This window comes from Heterodontus francisci, chromosome 41, assembly GCF_036365525.1.
Source record: "Heterodontus francisci isolate sHetFra1 chromosome 41, sHetFra1.hap1, whole genome shotgun sequence".
In the NCBI taxonomy this organism is placed as follows: Eukaryota; Metazoa; Chordata; class Chondrichthyes; order Heterodontiformes; family Heterodontidae; genus Heterodontus; species Heterodontus francisci.
This window is the reverse complement of record NC_090411.1, coordinates 19,373,474-19,395,676: the sequence shown is the minus strand read 5'-3', so window position 1 is coordinate 19,395,676 and position 22,203 is coordinate 19,373,474. Positions and strand designations below refer to the sequence as shown.

Genomic DNA, 22,203 nt, shown 5'->3' with positions numbered 1-22,203 from the left:
ACTGATCCTTTATAAAGCTCTGGTCAGCATAAACATCTGACCTGTGGGCCTATCAGACTCGATTTGGGATTCAGTCCAATGGATGGAACAAAATAACTAATCAGCCTGAGGGAGGCGAGACTGAGCAGTTATTTTATTGAGTGTTAATGAATGCCAAATGCACTATGCATCATGAATTAAGGCACAAAAGGTACACGTCATGAATCACTACTTTCTGATGTACTAATCTATTGGGCCATTCAGCCACTATCACAATAAATGAGCATATTTTTGCTATTAAAAAGACGTGTTAACACATTACACATCAGTGTTGTCACTAGAATTTCAGTGAAGTGGGATATATTTACTGTCCATTCCTACTTTGGTCTGAGGCAACCACATAGTTTGAGACTGGAGTGATATCAGCCAGACCAAGTAGGGAGTGGCAGGTTCTCTTTGAAGGGCATTATTAAAGTTGTTTTACGACAATCTGACGATTATCATGGTCATTTTCTGGTGTTAGACACACATGACCAGATTTAGGAATTCAGTTTCACAATTTTCCATAGTGGGATTTGAACTCTTGACTTCTGAGTTGCTGGAACATGGTTGTCCAACATAACAGCCCGTGGGCCAGGATCCGGCCTGCCAAAGGTTTTCATCTGGCCCGCGGATGTTAACTGTACCTGGGGCCATTCCTCATTCTCTCCAGGGCTCCGTGACTGGAGATGAGAAATTCCATATTGTCAGACTGGCTTTTAAAAAAGATCGCAAATCAGTTGCACAGCTGACAGCTCCTGACGTCGGGAACAGCAGTTTCTGAACTTCAGACAGATTCGTGGTTTTCCAGCGGCCTTTTTTAAAAAAAAAAACTCCAAATCTGTCCGAAGTTCAGAAACTGCCTTTCTCGATGTCCGGATCTGTCAGCTGTGAAACCGACTTGAGATTTTGTTAAAAACTGATCAACCATCTGCTGAGTGCTCATGCTTACTGTAACTGTGTCAGAGAGAGAAGTGGGGGGCAGAGGGGGAGAGCGAGAGAAGGGGGGCAGAGGGGGAGAGCGGGAGAACGGGGGGCAGAGGGGGAGACTGAATGATCAAGATCAATCCTGACAGAATGACATCTACCAGAATACTCCACATCACTACAAGAAGTGTGCAGGCAAACATTTACTACTTGTGCAAACAGAAGATTTCTAGGTATCTTTCACTAAGTCTGTGCCCGACATAGTGACCAGAAAGTAAGCCAATAAATTAGTTTTCTCATTTAAAGATTCACAAAAATGCAGCTTTGTTGTTTTGATTAATAGGATAAATTTTAATGCCTTTATCTTTCCAAGATTGTCTCACCAGCATCCCTCACCACCCCCCACCCCCCCACCTAGAAAAGCACTCGGCAATATCGATTTCATGCTTTCACATTTGAATCGTTTAGGCCATATTGAGCTCTGATGCTAGAGTGAAATGCTGGTGGTTACTGGATGGTGATGGGAGAAATTTGAAATGATAAATTGAATATCAAACAAAAAATATATTGCAGTGTATTTTTCTATGCAGGTGTTTTGCTTTTAGTTAATTAATTAATGCAAAAATATGTGACATTCTACTTTTGAATACAGCCACTATAAACTAGTGCTGTATAGGTTTTATGCATCTATGTACAAAATTAGGACATGAGAGTCACCCAGCATGAGTTTTGAAATCACAGTCAGAAAGTAAGTGCCTCAGTGGTTACTACTAAAAGAGATTGTCCATTTTCATTGGTTTTATATGTTGTTTTGAACAGCTGTTATTATGCTTTCTACTAAAAGACTTTTTTTCAACTCTATTCAATCCAGGAATGAACCAGTTTTCACAGATGGGCAGCATGCAGATAACTGGTCTGGGACAACGCCTAAACCCTCCACTACCACATCCTGGGCAGATGACCCAGACAGGACCTATGAACCAGGTACAATTTGTGCTTTCTCCATTCACACACCTCTCAATAGAATCATAGTCATTTATGACACAGGAGGAGGCCATTCAGCACATTGAATCCATGCCGATTCTCCACGGAGCAATTCAGCCAGTCCCACTTCCTCACTCAATCCCTGTAGCCCTGCAAGTTTATTTTCTTCAAGTGGCTGTCATAAAAGTATCTAAATTGAAAAAAGGTCATTTTCATGGTTTCATCACATAATTGTGTATGCACATGTCATGGATATTGTGTGGTTCATAAATAGTGAAAACTAAAGACCAGATAATTATTTGGTATTTGTAAGTACCTAATCTTCGCTAGATTGAACTAGTTTTACACAGACATAGCTTTTGACTGAAGTTTGTGTTTGTTGTTCCAAGCATCTGCATAGGAACTGGATTAAAATTTTAAATAATAAAGTGGGATTGTGGCAGCTTTGACATTATCCTGAAAATCTCATTTCCATGTCACAATATTTGCTCACGCCTGTTACAGAAACAAACTTTTACGCTCACCGTTCATTACCCACATGTACAACCAGCCCTCTTGTGATTGGGGGGGTGGGGAGTCGGCCCGCCCCAACTATTTAAATGAGTCACTGCACAGAAGAATTCTCTTCGCCTGCTGCCAACATCAATGTCGGGCACAGAAGATTCAGCCTCTGTGACCACAATAGCAAGCTGTCAACCTAATGATGCTTATTTTGACTCTTTAATTGAAAAGAATATTTTCTTCCCCATTTTTGGGTCTGCTCACACTGCATGCTAACCCCAGTGCAGAGGTCAAGGGAATGATCTACTCTCGGGCTTTTGCCAGTCCAGTTCTGAAACTGAATGCTGGTAAGCATGGTGAAGGAGAATGGAATCTGTGTGGCTGAGCTCAACGGCTATGAACATGGGGAATCTGCTGTTCGCTTATGCCGTGGCACTGAATGGCATTGCTGCACTGCCCTTAGTACTCAGCATCATTTCACACATCTTCCTAAATCTATAGAAGTATCCAAATGGCTTTCAGAAATAACAATTTTATGATTGTCCTGTGCATGTTCTTACACAATGGATTCACTTTGTACATAGATGGGATTATCCACTTCCCGAATGGCACAGCCTATGGCTGCACAGCATCCTGCCCAGAATCAGTTCCTATCTCCGAACCAGTTTTCCGTATCCTCTCCTGGGATGAACACTGGCAGCACCACCATGACGCAGGCCAGCAACCAGCCAGTCATGTCTCCGGTATTTCATTGTCTTCTAATTCCTTTGTGTTCATTATGGGCTAAATTTTGATTTTATGATTGAGCATAAGATATCGCTGTGCTGTATCGAATAACATTTGAGACCATGGGATTCTAAATGGAAGACTCTTCAGGTTTAAAATAATGGCAAGAACTATTGGACAGATCCTATTTCTCGTGCCAAGATAACCACGAGCACTGGTTAAAAATCTGGAATAGTTTTGTTCAGCTTGCCAACAAAAATCAAGGGATGTGCCTCAACAACTCTCAAATGCATAACCAGTGGTAATGAGTTCAGTACTGTGTCTAAAGTTGGTTACAGCATACCATCCATTGTAGCCCTCTGGTTTGCTTTTTCCAAACAGGCATCAATCAGTAAAATTTGAACCATCATTTTACTTGTTAACTTAATTATATTTAAAGTAGTTCAACTTTAACTAATGGATAACAGGAAGTTGGGGAAGACATCACTCAAACTAGGCCTTGAATCCAGCTAATGAACTGAATATTTCTTGATGGCATTTGGGGACCTAAATGGAAATAAGGTGGAAGACCATGTCACAAACACAGCCTTTAAAGTCATCACTGAATTGGCAGTCGCACTCAGGCCACAAGGCTGGCTGATGCACCACCCAGGTGCAATAGAGGTTGCTATTTTCACTTTACTGACAGCCCATGCTTGAGAGCAAAGGTCAACAAAAGAACTGAAGGAACTAAACTGAATGGACCCTATCATTAACTTGCCATGGTACCGTGGTCAAATCATATACCTGCTGGCCCTGATAAAATGGCAAAGGCTAAGGGAAGACTTGATGGCACAGGGATCAGTTACAGTAGCTTAAGAATTTTACAAATCTGTCAATTTTTAAAAACATAACCTGTCAAAAAAGGCTGTCCTTACAAAGCTAATAGCATGTTTATTTTCAGGTCAGTCTTTATACCTTTTATTATGAGTCCTAAGTGTCACATTTCCTGTCTAATGCCTGCAGTTTCACTTTGTTGGAAGTGGTGAATGTAGCTTTTCCAGCGGTCATGTGCCCTTTTCCTGTCAGATATTGATCTTGTACTTGAATTTACATTATTTGTAACACTGACCATAAATTTGTCTCAGCTTTGTAATTTATACAGCTTTAGCAATCCACAATGCTGTCACACAATTGCATCTAATACATGTTACGTTTAACATTGGAAGGTTTATATAGCTCTCAAATTTGATTCAGCCTATTTAAAAAGGAGTACTACATATTAATGGTTTCTGTTTACTATGTTTTCTCTCGTCAGGCTCAAAACTCCTCACTACCTGTAAACAGTTCTGCTTCAATGCAACCAGGAGCCCAGAGTGCCCAGTACAGCTGCCCACCCCCTCTTTCTCAGCCTTCACTTCATCAGAATTCCCCATCCCCTGGGCCAAGAAGCCTCACACCCACCCCTCACCAGACACCACCTAGCATTCCTCCCCAACAACGGCAACAGACACCATCACCTAACTCGCAGCCGCAGGCAATGCCACCCCCTCCTTCTCAAGTCCAGACACCACCACAAACGCAACAGCTTCCTCCTCCTCCACCAGTTCCCCCACAACCGCAGGTGACAGCTGGACAGAAGCAGCAGCAGCGAGAGCGGGAACAGCAGCAGCGAGAGCGGGAACAGCAGCAACAACAACCACCACCACCCCCATCAACACAGCAAAATACAACCCCAACAACCCCTACACCAACTGCACCGATACAGCCTCAACATCCTAGTACTCCAGTGAGTATATTGGCATTCAAAAGTTTTTTTTAAAATTATGGACACACCTTAAGTGAATCATCCCATTAAAATCTATACAAGTTAAGCATATTTTTCTTGATTATTCTCCCAATTTTCCTATCTTCAGTGCTCAACAACAAAGAGTTGGCAGGCCAGTGGTCTGTCTGATGTCTTGAGCTGACTGGACAAATAAGAGGTGCACAGGTTGGGGGACTGAGTGGCACCATGGGTTAGCACTTGGCTATTCACCTTTGAACTGTGTCTGGGTTGAATTTCAATAATGTGATATTTCAGTTCGAAATGCAGGATCTAGTTATTCTTTAAGATCTATTAAATCCAACAAGATTTTGCACAGTCACAACTTAGTGGGTCCTCGGCACAAAGCTTTACCACGTTGACATTAATTGGCGATCTGACTGAAGAGAGGGCAGAAGGGTCAGCCAGTATAGGTAATGGATAAGTTACACTAATATGGTGGGTGTGCTTTTCTGAGGTTGGATGCAAGGCAGGTTGTTGAAGCAAAGGATCGGAGCTTTGCAGGGCACTTAACTGTGTCTGACCTTGAATATGTTGGCTGACGCTCAGTATATATCAGGCGTTTCTATTCTCCAGCATTGATATCCTCCACTTTGAAACGGGGAAAAAAACGCAAGGTGATTTTTGTTGAAATATCGTTTTAGGAAAGGTAACTGCTATGGCAGTTCCAGATGCAATCAAGAAGTTGTTGCTTAAGATTTTTTTGTCTACATCCTGCTACACATTGTAGTAAAAAGCTGCACTACAAATGAACAGCCTGATAATTTTGTTATTACAGTTCAGTATTTTCCACAGTCATTTCTGTTGAGCATTTTCAGCTATGTGCATGAATTTGCTGCATGCAGCCTATTAAGTACTAATTTATGGATTTAGCACCTGTTTTAGCCAGTGTTCATACCCAGTGAGTTGAGGGCACAGATAGACACATGGCAACACAATATCGTTGCTATAACAGAAACTTGGCTTAAAGAGGGGCAAGAATGACAGCTCAACATCCCTGGATATAGAGTTTTCAGGCATGATAGAGGGGGAGATAAAAAAGGAGGGGGTGTAGCATTATTAGTTAAGCAATCAATAACAGCTTTGAGGAGGGATGATATGCTAAATGAATCATCAAACGAGGTCATATGGGTGGAGCTCAAATAAAAAGGTGGCAGCCACATTACTGAGAGTGTACTATAGACCCTCAAATAGTGAGAGGGAGATAAAAGAACAAATATGTAGGCAGATTTCTGAGTGCCAAAAACTTTGGGGCAATAATAGTTGGGTATTTCAACTACCCCACCTCATTATCAACTGGGATACAAACTGTGAAGGGCACAGAGGGGGGAAATATTCTTGAACTACATCGAGAACTTTTTTAGCTAGCATGTAACAAGCCCAAGAGGAGTCTTCGGTAATGAAGCTGGGAAAGTGGATGAAGTAACAGTGGGTGACTATTTTGGAGATAGTGACCATAATACAGTTAGTTTTAGCATAATCGTGGAAAGGGACAAAGATAAAACAGGAGCAAAGGTTCTAAATTGGGGGAAGGCAAATTTTACAAAACTGAGAGGTGACCTGGCGAAAGTGGACTGGATACAGCTACTTGAAGGAAAATCAGTGGCAAACCAATGGGAGGCATTCAAGAGCAAAATAGTACGAGCATAGTGTAGGCATGTCCCCACAAAGATTAAGGGTGCTACTACCAAATCTAGAGCCCCCTGGTTATCTAAAAGCTTACAGGGTAATTCAAAGCAAAATAAAAAGCTTATGACAATCACAAATATCTTGCCTCCTGACTCCACAAAGCCTGTCCACCATCTACAAGGCACAAGTCAGGAGTGTGATGGAATACTCTCCACTTGTCTGGATGGGTGCAGCTGCAACAAAACTCAAGAAGCTCGACACCATCCAGGACAAAGCAGCCCGCTTGATTGGCACACCATCCACAAACATTCACTCCCTCCACCACCGACACACAGTGGCAGCAGTGTGTACCATCTACAAGATGCACTGCAGCAACGTACCAAGGCTCCTTAGACAGCACCTTCCAAACCTGTGACTTCTACCACCTCGAAGGACAAGAGCAGCAGATGCATGGGAACATCACCACCTGCAAGTTCCCGTCCAAGTCACACACCATCCTGACTTGGAATTATATTGCCGTTTCTTCTGTTGCTGGGTCAAAATCCTGGAACTCCCTTCCTAACAGCACTGTAGGTGTACCTACCTCACATGAACTGCAGCGGTTCAAGAAGGCAGCACACCACCACCTTCTCAAGGGCAATTCGGGATGGGCAATGAATACTGGCATAGTCAGTAACGCCCACATTCCATGAATGAATTTTAAAAAACTTTGGAAAGCATAGAGGAGCATAGAAAGTGCAGGGGTGAAGTGAAAAGGGAAATTAGAAAAGCAAAGAGGACATGAAAAATTATTGGCAGGTAAAATCCAGGAAACCCCGAAGATGTTCTATCAGTACATTAAGAGCAAGAGGATAACTAAGAAAAGGGTAGGACCTATCAGAGGTGTACAGGGAAACTTGTGCATGGATGCAGATGATGTGGGCAGGATTGTTAATGAGTTTTTTGCCTCTGTCTTCACAAAAGAGAGGGTTGATGCAGACATTGTAGTTAAAGAGGAGGAATGTGAAATATTGGATACGATAAGCATAATGAGAGAGGAAGTGCTTGAGGGTCTGACATCCCTGAAAGTGGACAAATCGCCAGGACCGTATGGATTGCATCCCAGGTTGTTAAAGGAAGCCAGGGAGGAAATAGTGGATGCGCTAAGGATCATCTTCAAATCCTCACTAGATACAGGCGAGGTACCAGATGATTGGAGGTCTGCGAACGTGGTACCATTGTTTAAAAAGATGCAAGGGATAAGCCAAATAATGATAGGCTGGTCAGTCTGACCTCAGTGGTGGGTAAATTGTTAGAATCTATTCTGAGGGATAGGATAAACTGCCACTTAGACGGGCACGGATTAATCAGGGATGGTCGGCATGGATTTGTTGGGGGAAGGTCATGTCTTGCTAACTTAGTTGAGTTTTTTGAGGACGTAACCAGGCGGATTGATGAAGGTAGTGCAGTGGATGTGGTTTACATGGATTTTAGTAAGGCATTTGACAAGGTCCCACATGGCAGACTGGTCAGTAAAATGAAATAGGATACAGGGGTAGGTGGCAGGTTGGATCCAATTTTGGCTCAGGGACAGGAAGCAAAGGGTAGTCGTCGAGGGATGTGTTTGCGAATGGAAAGCTGTTTCCAGTGGCATTCCACAGAGCTCAGTGTTAGGTCCCTTGCTGTTTGTGGTATATATTAATGATTTGGACTTAAATGTGGGAGGCATGATTGGGAAATTTGCTGGTGACACAAAAATTGGCTGTGTAGTTAGTAGTAAGGAGGAAAGCCGTAGACTTCAGAATGATATCAATGGTTTTGTTGAGTGGGCGGAAAAGTTGCAAATGGAATTCAATCCAGAGAAGTGTGAGGTATTGCATTTGGGGAGGCCAAATAAAGTGAGGGAATACACAATAAACGGAAGGATATTGAGAGGGGTAGAAGTGAGAGACCTTGGAGTGCACGTCCACAGGTCCCTAAAGGTGGCAGGACAGGTGGATAGAGTGGTGAAGAAAGTGTATGGATTGCTTTCCTTTATTGGCCGAGGTATAAGAGTACAAAAGCAGGGATGTGATGCTGGAACTGTATAAAATGCTGTTTAGGCCACAGTTGAAGTATTGCGTGCACATTACAGAAAGGACATAATTGCTCTGGAGAGAGTACAAAGGAGATTTACAAGAATGTTGCCAGGGCTTGAAGATTGCAGCTATGAGGAAAGATTGGATAGGCTAGGTCAGTAAAATGATTTCACTGGAACTGAGGAGGCTGAAGGGTGACTTGATGGAGGTGTACAAAATTATGAGGGGCCTAGATCGAGTGGACAGGAAGGACCTGTTTCCCCTGGCGGGGAGGTCAGTTACCAGGGGACACTGATTTAAGGTGATTGGTAGAAGGATTAGAGGGGACATGAGAAGAAACCTTTTCATCCAGAGGGTGGTGAGTGTCTGGAATTCACTGCCAGGAATGGTGATGGAGGCAGAGACCCTCAGTTCTTCTAAAAGGTACCTGGACATGTACCTGAAGTGCTGTAACCTGCAGGGCTATGGACCAGTTGCTGGCAGGTGGGATTAGTTTGGGCGACTAGTTTATTAGGCCGGTGTGGAAACGATGGGCTGAATGGCCTCCTTCTGTGCTCTGGTCCTATGGCTTGAAACATTGATAATATATGCCCCAAGATGGTGGTAGGCGAATTTATTCTTATGATTCTCAACACAGCGACGCAGTGGTTAGCACCACAACCTCACAGCTCCAGCGACCGGGGTTCGGTTCTGGGTACTGCCTGTGCGGAGTTTGCAAGTTCTCCCTGTGACCGGGTGCTCCGGTTTCCTCCCACAGCCAAAGACTTGCAGGTTGATAGGTAAATTGGCCATTGTAAATTGCCCCTAGTGTGGGTAGGTGGTAGGAAAATGGTGGGGATGTGGTAGGGAATATGGGATTAATGGATTAATGTAGGATTAGTATAAATGGGTGGTTGTTGGTCGGCACAGACTCGGTGGGCTGAAGCGCCTGTTTCAGTGCTGTATCACTCTGACAGCAAATAGCATTGGAGAAGCATTAAGTTAAGGGTTGGATACAGCATATCACTACAGACTCCTCCTCCCCTCTGCCCTCCCAAATAAAAGTGCAGTTGAAAAACAGCAGCAGCATAGTCTGAGGAACAAATTACCTGGCCATACTGCAAACTAGGGAATTTGTGATTTTTGTTTGGTGAACTGCATTGTAAATTACCTTACTTACGGGGTGAAATTTTTATTTCTTTTCATTCATGGGATGTGGGCGACGCTGACCAGGCCAGCATTTATTGCCCATCCCTAATTGCCCTTGAGAAGGTGGTGGTGAGCTGTCTTCTTGAACTGCTGCAGTCCTTTTGGGGTAGGTATACCCACGGTGCTGTTAGGAAGGGAGTTCCAGGATTTTGACCCAGCGACAGTGAAGGAACGACGATATAGTTCCAAGTCAGGATGGTGTGTGACTTGGAGGGGAACTTGCAGGTGGTGGTGTTCCCATGTATTTGCTGCCCTTGTCCTTCTAGTTGGTAGAGGTCGCGGATTTGGAAGGTGCTGTCCAAGGAGCCTTGGTGCATTGCTGCAGTGCATCTTGTAGATGGTACACACTGCTGCCACTGTGTGTCGGTGGTGGAGGGAGTGAATGTTTGTAGATGGGGTGCCAATCAAGCGGGCTACTTTGTCCTGGATGGTGTCGAGCTTCTTGAGTGTTGTTGGAGCTGCACCCATCCAGGCAAGTGGAGAGTATTCCATCACACTCCTGACTTGTGCCTTGTAGATGGTGGACAGGTTTTGGGGAGTCAGGAGGTGAGTTACTCGCCTCAGGATTCCTAGCCACGGTATTTATATGGCTACTCCAGTTCAGTTTCTGGTCAGTGGTAGCCCCTAGGATGTTGATAGTGGGGGATTCAGCGATGGTAATGCCGTTGAATGTCAAGGGGAGATGGTTAGATTCTCTCTTGTTGGAGATGGTCATTGCCTGGCAGTTGTGTGGCGCGAATGTTACCTGCCACCTATCAGCCCAAGCCTGGATATTGTCCAGGCCTTTCTGCATTGCTACACGGACTGCTTCAGTATCTGATGGTGCTGAACATTGTGCAATCATCAGCGAACATCCCCACTTCTGACCTTTATGATTGAAGGAAGGTCATTGATGAAGCAGCTGAAGATGGTTGGGCCTAGGACACTACCCTGACAAACTCCTGCAGTGATGTCCAGGAGCTCAGATGATTGACCTCGAACAACCACAACCATCTTGCTTTGCGCTAGGTATGACTCCAGCCAGCGGAGGGTTTTCCCCCTGATTCCCATTGACCTCAGTTTTGCTAGGGCTCCTTGATGCCATACTCGGTCAAATGCTGCCTTGAGGTCAAGGGCAGTCACTCTCACCTCACCTCTTGAGTTCAGCTCTTTTGTCCATGTTTGAACCAAGGCTGTAATGAGGTCAGGAGCTGAGTGGCCCTGGCGGAACCCAAACTGAGCATCGCTGAGCAGGTTATTGCTAAGCAAATGCCGCTTGATAACACTGTTGATGACACCTTCCATCACTTTACTGATGATTGAGAGTAGGCTGATGGGGCGGTAATTGGCCGGGTTGGACTTGTCCTGCTTTTGTGTACAGGACATACCTGGGCAATTTTCCACATTGCAGGGTAGATACCAGTAGCTGTACTGGAACAGCTTGGCTAGGGGCGCGGCAAGATCTGGAGCACAGGTCTTCAGTACTATTGCCGGTATATTGTCCGGGCCCATAGCTTTTGCAGTATCCAGTGCCTTCAGTCGTTTCTTGATATCACGCGGAGTGAATCGAATTGGCTGAAGCCTGGCATCTGTGATGCTGGGGACTTCAGGAGGAGGCCGAGATGGATCAGTTTGTACTGCAGAATTAACTTTTCTGGCTAAGTATTGTACACTCATTGTGGAAAACAAGTTATAAGATCACTTTAGAATAAGGCCATACATTCTACTCAAGTATTCAACAGCAAACTGTAGTTTTTAGAAATGCAATGTACAAATGTATATTTTCGTAATTTTAGCTTTATGGCTTTCGTGGAACCTTGTTATGCAGTGTCTGATAAACAGAGTCCACATAGGAGTAGACCATTCAGCCTTGATCCTGCTCCTCCATTCAGTTAGATCATTAATGATCTGTACCTCAACTTCATTTACCCGCCTTTGCTCCATATCCCTTGGTGCCCAACAGAAGCCTATCAATCTCAGCCTCAAATTTCAATTCACTCAGCATCCACAGCATTTTGAAGGAGAGTGTTCCAGATTTCCACTACCCTTAGTGTAAAAAAGGTAATTCCTAATTTTACTCAAATGGACTAGTTCTAATTTTTTAAGATTATGCCCTCTGGATTTCCCAACCAGAGGAAATAATTTCTCTGTATCTACCTCATCAAATCCCTTTATCATTTAAGACCTTATTTAGATCAAACCAAGTCCATGCAACCAGCCCCCATACTAAACCCTTTAGCCCCTGAATCTGCATTATACCCCTTCCAAGACCTTTACATCATCTTGAGGTTCAGTGTCCAAGCTGAATGCAGTACTTCAAACAGGATCTTACTAAGATTCTATACCAGTGAAGCATCACTTTCTCACTTTTTTTATTCCAACACTCCACATAAAGGCCAACAGCCTATTTGGTACTTTTTGTAGGGTAGCTTCATAATAGAATTTAACATGCAAGTGGTTTGCATTTCAGAAGAACTTTTATTGCTGTATCATGGAAACTTACAGCACAGAAAGTGGGCATTCTGCCCATTGTACCTGTGCTGGCTCTGAAAGCAGTCATGTTTAGTCCCACATTCCTGCTTTTTGTCTAACCCTGCAAGTCTCTCATCAAGTACCTGTCCAAACTCCCTTTTGAAATTATTTATAGAATTAGCTTTGACAACTCCAAGTGGAAAAAAAATTCTCTTCATTTCCCACTCTAGGTCTTTTTCCAATGATTTTGAATTTATGATCTCTAGTTATTGACCCACTCATAAGAGGGAATAGTTTTTCTCTCTAACAAAACCTCTCTTCATCTTGAAAATCTATTAGGTCACCTCTTCACCTTCTCTGTTCCAAGGAGAACAGTCTTAACTTTTCCAATCTCTCCCTCATAACTGAAGTCCCTCATCCCTGATATCTAAGTAAATCTCCTGCACCTTTTCAAAGACCTTTACATCTTTCCGAAAATGTGGTGCCCAGAATTGTCTACAGTACTCCAACTGAGGCCTAGCCACTGATTTTAAAGTTCTAGCATGATCTATTTGCTTTTACATTTTAGTCCTCAATAATGGATTGAGGATTGGGTAAAGGGCAGAAAATAGGAGTAGGAATAGATAAATTCTCAGGTTGGTGGGCTGTGACCAGTGGGCTACTGCAAGGATCAGTGCTTGGGGCCCCAGCTGTTTGCAGTCTGTCAATGATTTGGATGTGGGGACCAAATGTAATATTTCCAAGTTTGCAGATGACACAAAACTTGGTGGGAATGTGAGTTGCGAGGAGGATGCCAGGAGGCTTCAAGGGGATTTGGACAGGCTGAGTGAGTGGGCAAGTACATAGCCGATGGAATATAATGTGGATAAGTGTGAGGTTATCCACTTTGGTAGGAGGAACAGAGGTGCAGAGTATTTCTTAAATGGTGAGAGATTGGAAAGTGTTGGTGTCCAAAGGACCTGGGTGTCCTTGTTCATAAGTCACTGAAAGCTAGCATGCAGGCGCAGCAAGCAATTAGGAAGGCAAAATGTATGTTAGCCTTTATCACAAGAGGATTTGAGTACAGGAGCAGAAGAAGTTTTGCTTCAATTGTATAGCGCATTGGTGAGGCTGCACCTGGAATATTGTGTGCACTTCTGATCCCCTTGCCTGAGGAATGATATACTTGCCATAGAGGGAATGCAGTGGAGGGTCACCAGACTAATTCCTGGGATGGTGAGATTGAGGAGATTGGGCTTTTATTCTCTGGAGTTTACAAGAATGAGAGGCGATCTCATAGAAATTTACAAAATTTTTAAAGGGATAGACAGGGTAGATACAGAAACGATGTTTCCCCTGGCTGTGGGGTCTGGAACCAGAGGACACAATCTCAATAAAGGGCAAGCCATTTAGGACTGAGATGAAGAGGAACTTCTTCACTCAGAGAGTGGTGAATGCTTGAAATTCTCTGCCCCAGAGGGTGGTGGAAGCTCACTCACTGAGTAAGTTCAAGACAGAGATCAATAGATTTCTAGTTGCTAATGACGACAAGGGATATGGGAATACTGCGGGAATGTGGTGTTGAGGTAGACGATCGGCCCTGATCTAGAATGGCAGAGCAGGCTCGAAGGGCTGAATGGCCTACTCCTGCTCCCATGTTCTTAAATCCAAGTAACCTATATGCTTTTTTAAACATCTTATCAACTTATGCTGCCACCCGAGGATTTGTGTGTATTAACATTAAGGTCTCTTTGCTCATGTACACTTTTCAAAGTCCATGCCATTTATAGTTCATCCATATTAGTCCTCCCAAAGTGCATAATTTCACACTTCTCTGCATTGAGCTCCATCTGCCATGCTTCTGCCCATTTCACCATCCTGTCTGTCATCCTGAAACCTATAACTATCCTCATCGCTACCTACAACTTTGCCAAGTTTTTTATCATCTGCTAAGAGAAAACAGGTTAAATTTAATCATTATGACTTAAGCATTTGAATGTGCACTGCTCTGTTGTGTTTTTACAGCTGATGCTATTCCATTGTATAGAGTTGTTGGCAGCTTTTTACTACTTGACCTGATCACTCTTTTTGGTTTGCTTTAGCTTTCACAATCTGCAGTAAGTGCAGATGGCAGAGTGTCGACCCCAGCATCAGTTAGCAGTACAGACACAAATTCGCAGCAGCCAGCCACTGAGGCACCAGTGTCTGACATAAAGATGGAGGAAAAGCAAGAAGAGGAAGAAACTGAGCCAGAAACTGTGGAACCAAAGCAGGAGATAAAACAGGAGGTAAGAAGTGACATTTACTCCTTAATTCATCGAACTACATGTTTTTTGCAATAATGGTAAGAACCTCTATTTCCCAAATTATTTTTCTTACCTTACCCATTCCAATTTCCTGCTGATCTTGAGCCATGCACCAATTATAGCTGTGATAGCAGGCAAGCTTTATGCTTCCAGGCCTCCAATGCTCAATAAGGTGCATGAGAACGTTCCTAATACCAGGTCTTCCTTCGGGTTTTCCTTTGACCCTGAGGAGACTGCCTGGCATCCACTTGCTATTTTGTCTTGCCAAGCTGATCATCTGCTGCCACACAATGCTACCCTAGTTTTTTTAATCATAATGTGCATTTGCAAAGAGCTTCTTCTCATTGCAGGCATAATGAGATATAAGAAACGACAAGCAGCAGGTTATATGATATAGTACTTGATTATTTAGTATATTAGAGTGCCATGGTTAGTGTATTTTTACTTGTATATCTGTACAAAAGCACCTAGTGTTCAGCTTTATATATGGGGCAAAATCATGTCTATTTAACTAAAAAGTCATAGTCGTACAGCATAGAAACAGGCCCTTCAGCCCACCGCGTCCATGCCGACCATAATGCTTCTCTATACTAATCCCACCTGCCTGCATTAATTCCATATCCCTCTATGCGTTGCTCATTCAAGTACCTGTCCAGATGCCTCTTAAATGTCACTACTGTTCCTGCCTCCACCACCACCTCAGGCAGCTCATTCCAGATACCCACTATTCTTTGTGTGAAAAATTTACCCCTTTGATCCCCTTTAAACCTCCTCCCTCTCACCTTAAACCTATGCCCTCTAGTTTTAGTCACACCTACCATGGGAAACAGACTCTGGCTATTTACCCTATCTATGCCTCTCATAATTTTATATACCTCTATCATGTCCCCTAAAGGACAGCAGTATTAGCATTGAGTTTTATGCTTAAGTCCTCCAATCTTCTACATTTGAGGCATTTATGCTACCCACTGAGCCACAGCTGATATTACCTACGTAACCTCAGTAATCTAAGTTTATAAGCATTGTGATGTATTTGCATTTCTAATCTAGAGTAGTTCGATGAGGTCTTGAATTGTCTGAGAATCCTGTGAAGTTGCAACTTTTTCAAATTTTATCAATGAAAAATAATTTTCATACCAAATTTTCCATGTATTGTTAACAGAAATCTATCTTTGAAGCTGAATATTAGATGGATGTTCAAAACTGAAAGCTTAGTTAATGATAAAATGTTGGATTGAATGGATTAAAGGTATTGAATGTCTGAAATTTGATTTCAGACATCATAGATGGTGTATCACCTGCATCTTAACTTACACAACACAAATTTCAGTAATGGTTGGGTTGCTAGATTGCTGGTGGCTTGCATTATTTTTTTGGGAGAATGTTATAAAAATGCAGTTGGCATTTCCCTCTGGTCCTTCCCTAACACCCCTGCCCCCATCTCCCCCACCACCAACAAACAATAAAAGGTGGTATGCACAGGTTTCCTAATCAGCCTTATATTTGCCTACTTCTGCTTATTTTCTAATGGTCACAAAAGCAACAATATATGCCTTGGCTTCTGATAACTTTAAAAGCTTGTGTTGAGCTGTGGGTAACCATTTTGCGTTTTCCTTATCTGGCATTCTTTTTAAATGCAGAACAAATGGAGGTTGAATATATGTTTGGTTTATTTTACAGAGGCATCACTGCATTGCAATTTATAATTCCAAATTCTTTTGGATTACCAGATATAGAAATTCGAGTGTCATATATATTAATCTTGAATAATCCACAAATGTTCAACAGTGCTAGATTTCCTTTTAGTTTGCTATATGTTAAGCAATCTGTAGGCACTTGTTACTTGACAATGGAAAAAGTGCATGCTGTCCAGTTTAAAAACTTAGATTTAGTGACAGATTAGCATAGTATGTTTGAACATTTTATTTTATGACTCATTTAACATTCATTTAGTAATTCAGTGAGCAGTCTAGGTTCTAGGACTATGCTTCAAATTACTAGTTAGCACATTATAAATCTGCCCTCTGATTTGTTTTTTGACTTTGAGATTTGGGTTAAGATGCATTGTTGGGTAATTGAGAGCTGTGCACTATGGATTGTTGCCTAGTCCCTAGACTATGCACAAGTCAAGATTGGTGAGCATTTTGAGGAGGGGAGTTAATTCCCACCGCTATAATGCCTGTGCCAGGTTAGTGTACACAAGGAAAAAAATAAAACTACTTTGCTTTTGGATATTATTTGTAGATAAAAGAAGAACCCACGACGGAAGAGTGTAAACAGGAGCCAATGGAGGCTGATGAGAAGAAACCAGAAGTGAAAGGTGAAGCAAAAGAGGAAGAAGATAGTACAAACTTGGCAACTCAGTCATCCCCTGCGAGTGGACAGTCACGTAAGAAGAGTATGTACATTTATCTTTTTTCATCTTAGTGCGGGTGGAGGAGCAGGTGCTAATTAAATGCCAGTCTGTACCAAAACAAGATACATAAATATGCGGACGGCCATCTTAGTTCATCCATCCAGAAAGGCGCTGCAACCTCTACCTTCTCATCAGAGCATCTGGGGTCTTCATCTTCATTACTCTAACAATAAATCCATTCCAGATGTTGATCACTCAACATTAAAAATTTCCTAACATCAGTCCTGAATTTGCCTTTTGTCAATTTGTCAGATTCCCATGTTAGTTTGAACCAGAGCCCTGATGGATATTCAGATTTTTCTAGGACGCGTGGGTGTGTGAGAGAAGTGGAGTTACCACTTGTTCGCTATGATACTAAATGGAATATTCCAAAAGAACACATAACAGCTTTCCTCAATCAATGCAGAGGGGATGAAGTCTTTTGGTAAAGGGAGAGTATGAATACAGACGTATCTAAGAATGAGAATTTTGGAGAGTGTTTCAAGTTTCATTTATAGTTGGCAAGTGTCAGAATTTTAGATAGTAAAAGAGCAAATAGATAAATTAGGAGGAAGTGAAGAGGAATGATGCCTATGTTGAATTGGAGCAATAGTGCACTCAATTTGATTCTTGTCCCACTGATTTGCCAGTTTTGGTCATTTTTACTGCAGGGAGGCACAGACTAGGGGTGAAATTTTAACTCATTCCAAACCTATTCACTTAGAGTTAAAATCGGGCTGTATATATCACCCAACAGGGATGCAGGAAATTGAGGCTGGGAGAATGCAGAATATTGTCCCCATATCATCACTGTTTACCTCCCCGAAGGAAGAACTGCATCGAGTCACCTGTGTTCTTCATTTGTTGTTGTGGTCTGTGAACGGTGCTGAAATAGATGGATTTTGATATGGACAGTTGAATGTTGATACCCTATTATGGAAAATTTAATTTTAAAGGTGTACCAGTAGCTAACAAAATGAGGGGGAAACAAATGAAAGAATCAAAAAAGTTAACACTCTTCAAATTTATTAATGTTACAGTGGTGAATTTTAAGTCGCAGGTGTCTCCACGTTATTTTTAGTGTAATTACTTTTTTTCTTCATTCTGTTTGTTTAGTTTTCAAGCCAGAAGAGTTACGGCAGGCGCTAATGCCGACACTGGAAGCACTTTACCGTCAGGACCCTGAGTCACTTCCTTTCCGGCAACCTGTGGATCCTCAGCTCCTGGGTATTCCTGTAAGTATGGTTTAAGCAGTATGCATATTTTTCAGCCATAATTCAACGATAATTCATTACACCTCCCAAATCGGCTAAAGCAGCCGCAATAAGTAGAAATGCAATGCTCTGTTCCTTTTGGAGCAGGATCTATGTCATTTACCAGAACTTCTGTGAAAGTGTACATGCCAAGTCATGGTTATTTTCCTGTTCAGATATTTTGTAACATAACCTTTCCACAGTATCAACAAAAGGAAAAGCAAATGCTGTTATATGAAACTCTCTGTGCCCTTGTTACTTGATAATATTGGGTGTTACCAAAGTCATGATGTTCAATATTTTGCCGTTTTATCCGTCTTTCCCCTGGAAAGGTAAAACTTTTGGACCTGCCTGTGATATACAATTGGCTTATGATGACCGAATAAGTGAAATTCTGTTTATTTCCTGCGATTCTGGGATTTTTCAGTGTTTTGAGAGTAACATATTGTGATTTTTTTTTCCATTTTCCTTGAAATTGCAAATCAGTTGCCTTGCTAATATCAGCAATTTTTTTTTTAAAAACTTGTGCCAGATGGTTGATATTTCAGTAAACTGTTCTTTATAATGCACACTTAAACTTTGCTGTACACCTGTATAGGATAAAATAAAAAGCTGAAAACACTGAAATGTGCAGCGGGTCAGTCAAAATCTGTAAAGAGAAAGAACATTTAGGATGCTTAGTTATTTTTCAGTCTTTGGTTATGACGAAGGGAATGCAACAAAATGTGACAACTGATCTTTCCTCTTTACAGATGCAGACTGACCCGCTGTGCATTTCCAACAGTTTTTGTTTCTATTTCAGTTATCCAGTATTTGCATTTTTTTTTGCCTTTTTAGGGTGTAGACCAAGTTCTTTCAGACGCTTCAGCTGGGGGCAAATGCTACCACCTGTTACGTAGCTTTTAGGAAACATTTTAAGCAATAATGATGCGCACTAAAGGCCTGCTCAGGTCAGGAAAAATAACCCGACCCAAACCACAGCGGACCTGAGCCCAACCCAGCCCGAGTCCCTCCAATTTTGCCCCGAGCCCGGCCCGACCCAACCATCCCTTTTACTTACTTTCCCGACACCAAGCCTGCAGGAAGCTGCAGCGCATACGTGATGACATCATAGTGACATCACTCACTGCGCAGACTCAGTTTCGTCGCGGACTCCCAGCTCAAGTAAGCGTTTTAATTTCAATACTTACTGGCAAGAGCACTCACCGTGTGTGCTTGACCCGACCAGACCCAAGCCCGAAAGCCAGACCCAAGCCCGAAAGCCAGACCCAGAAGTGGGGCCCGACCTGACACGTCGTCGGGTCCCATCTGGTTTGGGTCGGGTAGCAGACCTTTAATGCGCATCTGTTGTAGCACTTTAGGTGCCTGAATAGAAAACAAGCTTTTTTTTTATTCAAGGACTACTTTGACATAGTAAAGACACCAATGGACTTGTCTACAATCAAGCGCAAGCTGGATACTGGCCAGTACCAGGAGCCATGGCAGTATGTGGATGACATTTGGTTGATGTTCAACAATGCCTGGCTGTATAACCGCAAGACGTCACGTGTGTATAAGTACTGTACAAAGCTGGCAGAGGTCTTTGAGCTGGAGATCGACCCTGTCATGCAAAATCTGGGATATTGCTGTGGTAGAAAGGTTAGTCCCTGGCAATTTTATTTATAACTATTTTCCTTGTTTTCCATTCTCCTCATTTTCTTTTCCTCCTGTTGGAGATTCTCAAGGACATCAGCTGCCGTTATTTATTTGTGAGCTTTACAAAATGTCAGAAGGATATTCGGCTGCGGAGGTGGGGGAGAGTAACAGTATTAGAACTGAACCAGACCCTTTCCTCACCTGACATTCACACAACTGCACTTCCAGCGAGGTTGCTCAGTACAAATCAGCAGCAGATTTTCCATGACCAATTTTTCCCTCTAACTGCAGGCTCAGAAACCAATTGTAGCCTGTCTCACCTCTGTGGATGAGATCAGCTAACTTAGCACAGACCTGACATCAGCTTTTCTGGTCTGCGTGGCTGAGCTGTTTAATATACTTGCAGAATCATCAGGGCAACCATCATCAAGCTCCTGTGACCATCTTTGTCCACAACTGTTCATAAACCAAGCGAAGGAATGACTTCTGGGCCTCTTGCTGATGATTTATTGATAAGTTGATCATAATAAGGCCTGCTGAATCATCCTGACTTGAAAGGTCGTGAACTGTATCCCCAGCTGTTGTGATGTGGTAGGCCTGCTACAGTTGGCCATACGACCCTTTGTGTACGGTAGAATATAATCAACCTGTGTGAGAATTTCATATTCATATAAAGAAAGACTTGCATTTATATAGCACCTTTCATAACCTCAGGATGTCCCAAAGCACTTTGCAATCAATGAGTACTTTTGAAATAGCAGCCAATTTTCTCACAGCAAGCTTCCACAAACGGTAGTGTGGCAATGACCAAGTTACCTGTTTCAGTGATGTGATTGAGAGATAAATATTAACTAGGACACCAGTGATATAACTCCCCTGCTCCTCTTCACAACGGTGCTATGGGATCTTTTACATCCACCTGAGAGAGCAGACGGGACTTCAGTTTAATGCTTCTTCTGAAAAAGCTGTTAACACTCCATTTTGATGCTTACTGGTGGAGGAGCCACTCCCATAGAACCCTACCCAAGCCTAGGAGAAAATTTGAGGGAAAGAAAGAAAAACCTATAACTTGAAAATCTGGTCATAAATGAAGAATCTATCTAATCACAGTTCATCTGAGATGAGCAGTAGCTGCTATTGGCATTACAATTGCAGTAGAGTTGAAAAACAGGAGTTAAAATCCCCAGCTTCCCCACCCCCCCTCCTCATTTTATTTGTGTTGCCCCAGAACAGATTAATCGTTTAATCCCTAAAACAATGCATTATCAATCTTCCTACTGGATGTGTTGGTGACAGGTTAGTCCTGTTCTGTTTCTATCAGTCAAAAGCAAAAAAGATTCCAAGAAACATTGGGAACAGGAGTGGGGCATTCAACCCCTCTCTCCTGTTTCACCATTCAGATAGATCACAGTTGATATGCGCCACCACTCCGTTTTTCCTCCTTTGCTCCATATCCCTTGATACCTTTGCTAACAAAAATCTGTTGATCTGGAGAGATTCCAGATTGCTACCCTTTGTGAAGAAGTGATTCCTTATTTCGTTTATCACGTACCTAGCTCTGAGATTATGTCCGTTTTTTCTTGATTCACCCGCCAGAGGAACTAATATCTCCTTATCTACCCTATCAAATTCTTTTAATGTTTTAAATACCTTGATCAGATCAATGTACTCAAGGGAAGACAAGCTAGGTTTATGCAACGTGTCCTCGTAATTTGATCCTCTTAAGCCCCAGTATCATCCCAACTTTTTGCCACTTTTTGTAATATTCCATTAATAGGTTCCATGCATTCAGATTGATCATGCAAATATACATAACTTTTCTGACTGAGCAATATCTTTAGGGTCTATAGATCAATTATGGAATGCATTTCATTACAGAAGACGACACAATAACCTACTAATTCTTTTTTTTTTAAATCTCCATCAAAAACCACAAACAGAAGAACTTTATAGGTTTCTATAATTGAGTTTGTTACTTTTCCAAAAAAATGTTGGGAACTTCACAGCAATTTGAATTTTGTGCTAATCAAATCACCATCCCTTCAGTAAAACAGTATTCCTGAGATAACCTTGCACTGTCCAGATTTGTTCAGCATACATGGTAAGAAATAACTGGTGCGTCTGATCCTTCAGAATGATTTGCTTCAGTGTTGCAACTTTCTGACTGTTCTGTCTACTTTTCTGTACTGCTTCTTGTATGGTTTTCTCAGGACAGGGCTCAAGCATAGCTCCAGATAGGTTTTCGATGAGTTTTGGGTCCCTACACCTTTTTTTCAAGAGCTATCAATGGTCTAGTTCCCCCATAAATAGTCTGACAACTTATGTAAAAAACATTTATGTAGCTGTGAAT

General features: G+C 42.4%; 1 protein-coding gene across 1 annotated transcript in view; it reads left to right on the top strand.

Moving 5' to 3' along the window:
• LOC137353296 (histone acetyltransferase p300-like) overlaps nt 1–22,203 on the top strand; it is a 125,565-nt gene that overhangs the window by 62,036 nt on the left and 41,326 nt on the right. Inside the window, exons 12-18 of the mRNA XM_068019407.1 lie at nt 1,817–1,929; nt 3,015–3,173; nt 4,454–4,924; nt 14,367–14,552; nt 16,815–16,968; nt 18,082–18,200; nt 19,617–19,856. Coding sequence (XP_067875508.1) covers nt 1,817–1,929; nt 3,015–3,173; nt 4,454–4,924; nt 14,367–14,552; nt 16,815–16,968; nt 18,082–18,200; nt 19,617–19,856 — 1,442 coding nt within the window. The remainder of the gene's footprint in view (nt 1–1,816; nt 1,930–3,014; nt 3,174–4,453; nt 4,925–14,366; nt 14,553–16,814; nt 16,969–18,081; nt 18,201–19,616; nt 19,857–22,203) is intronic.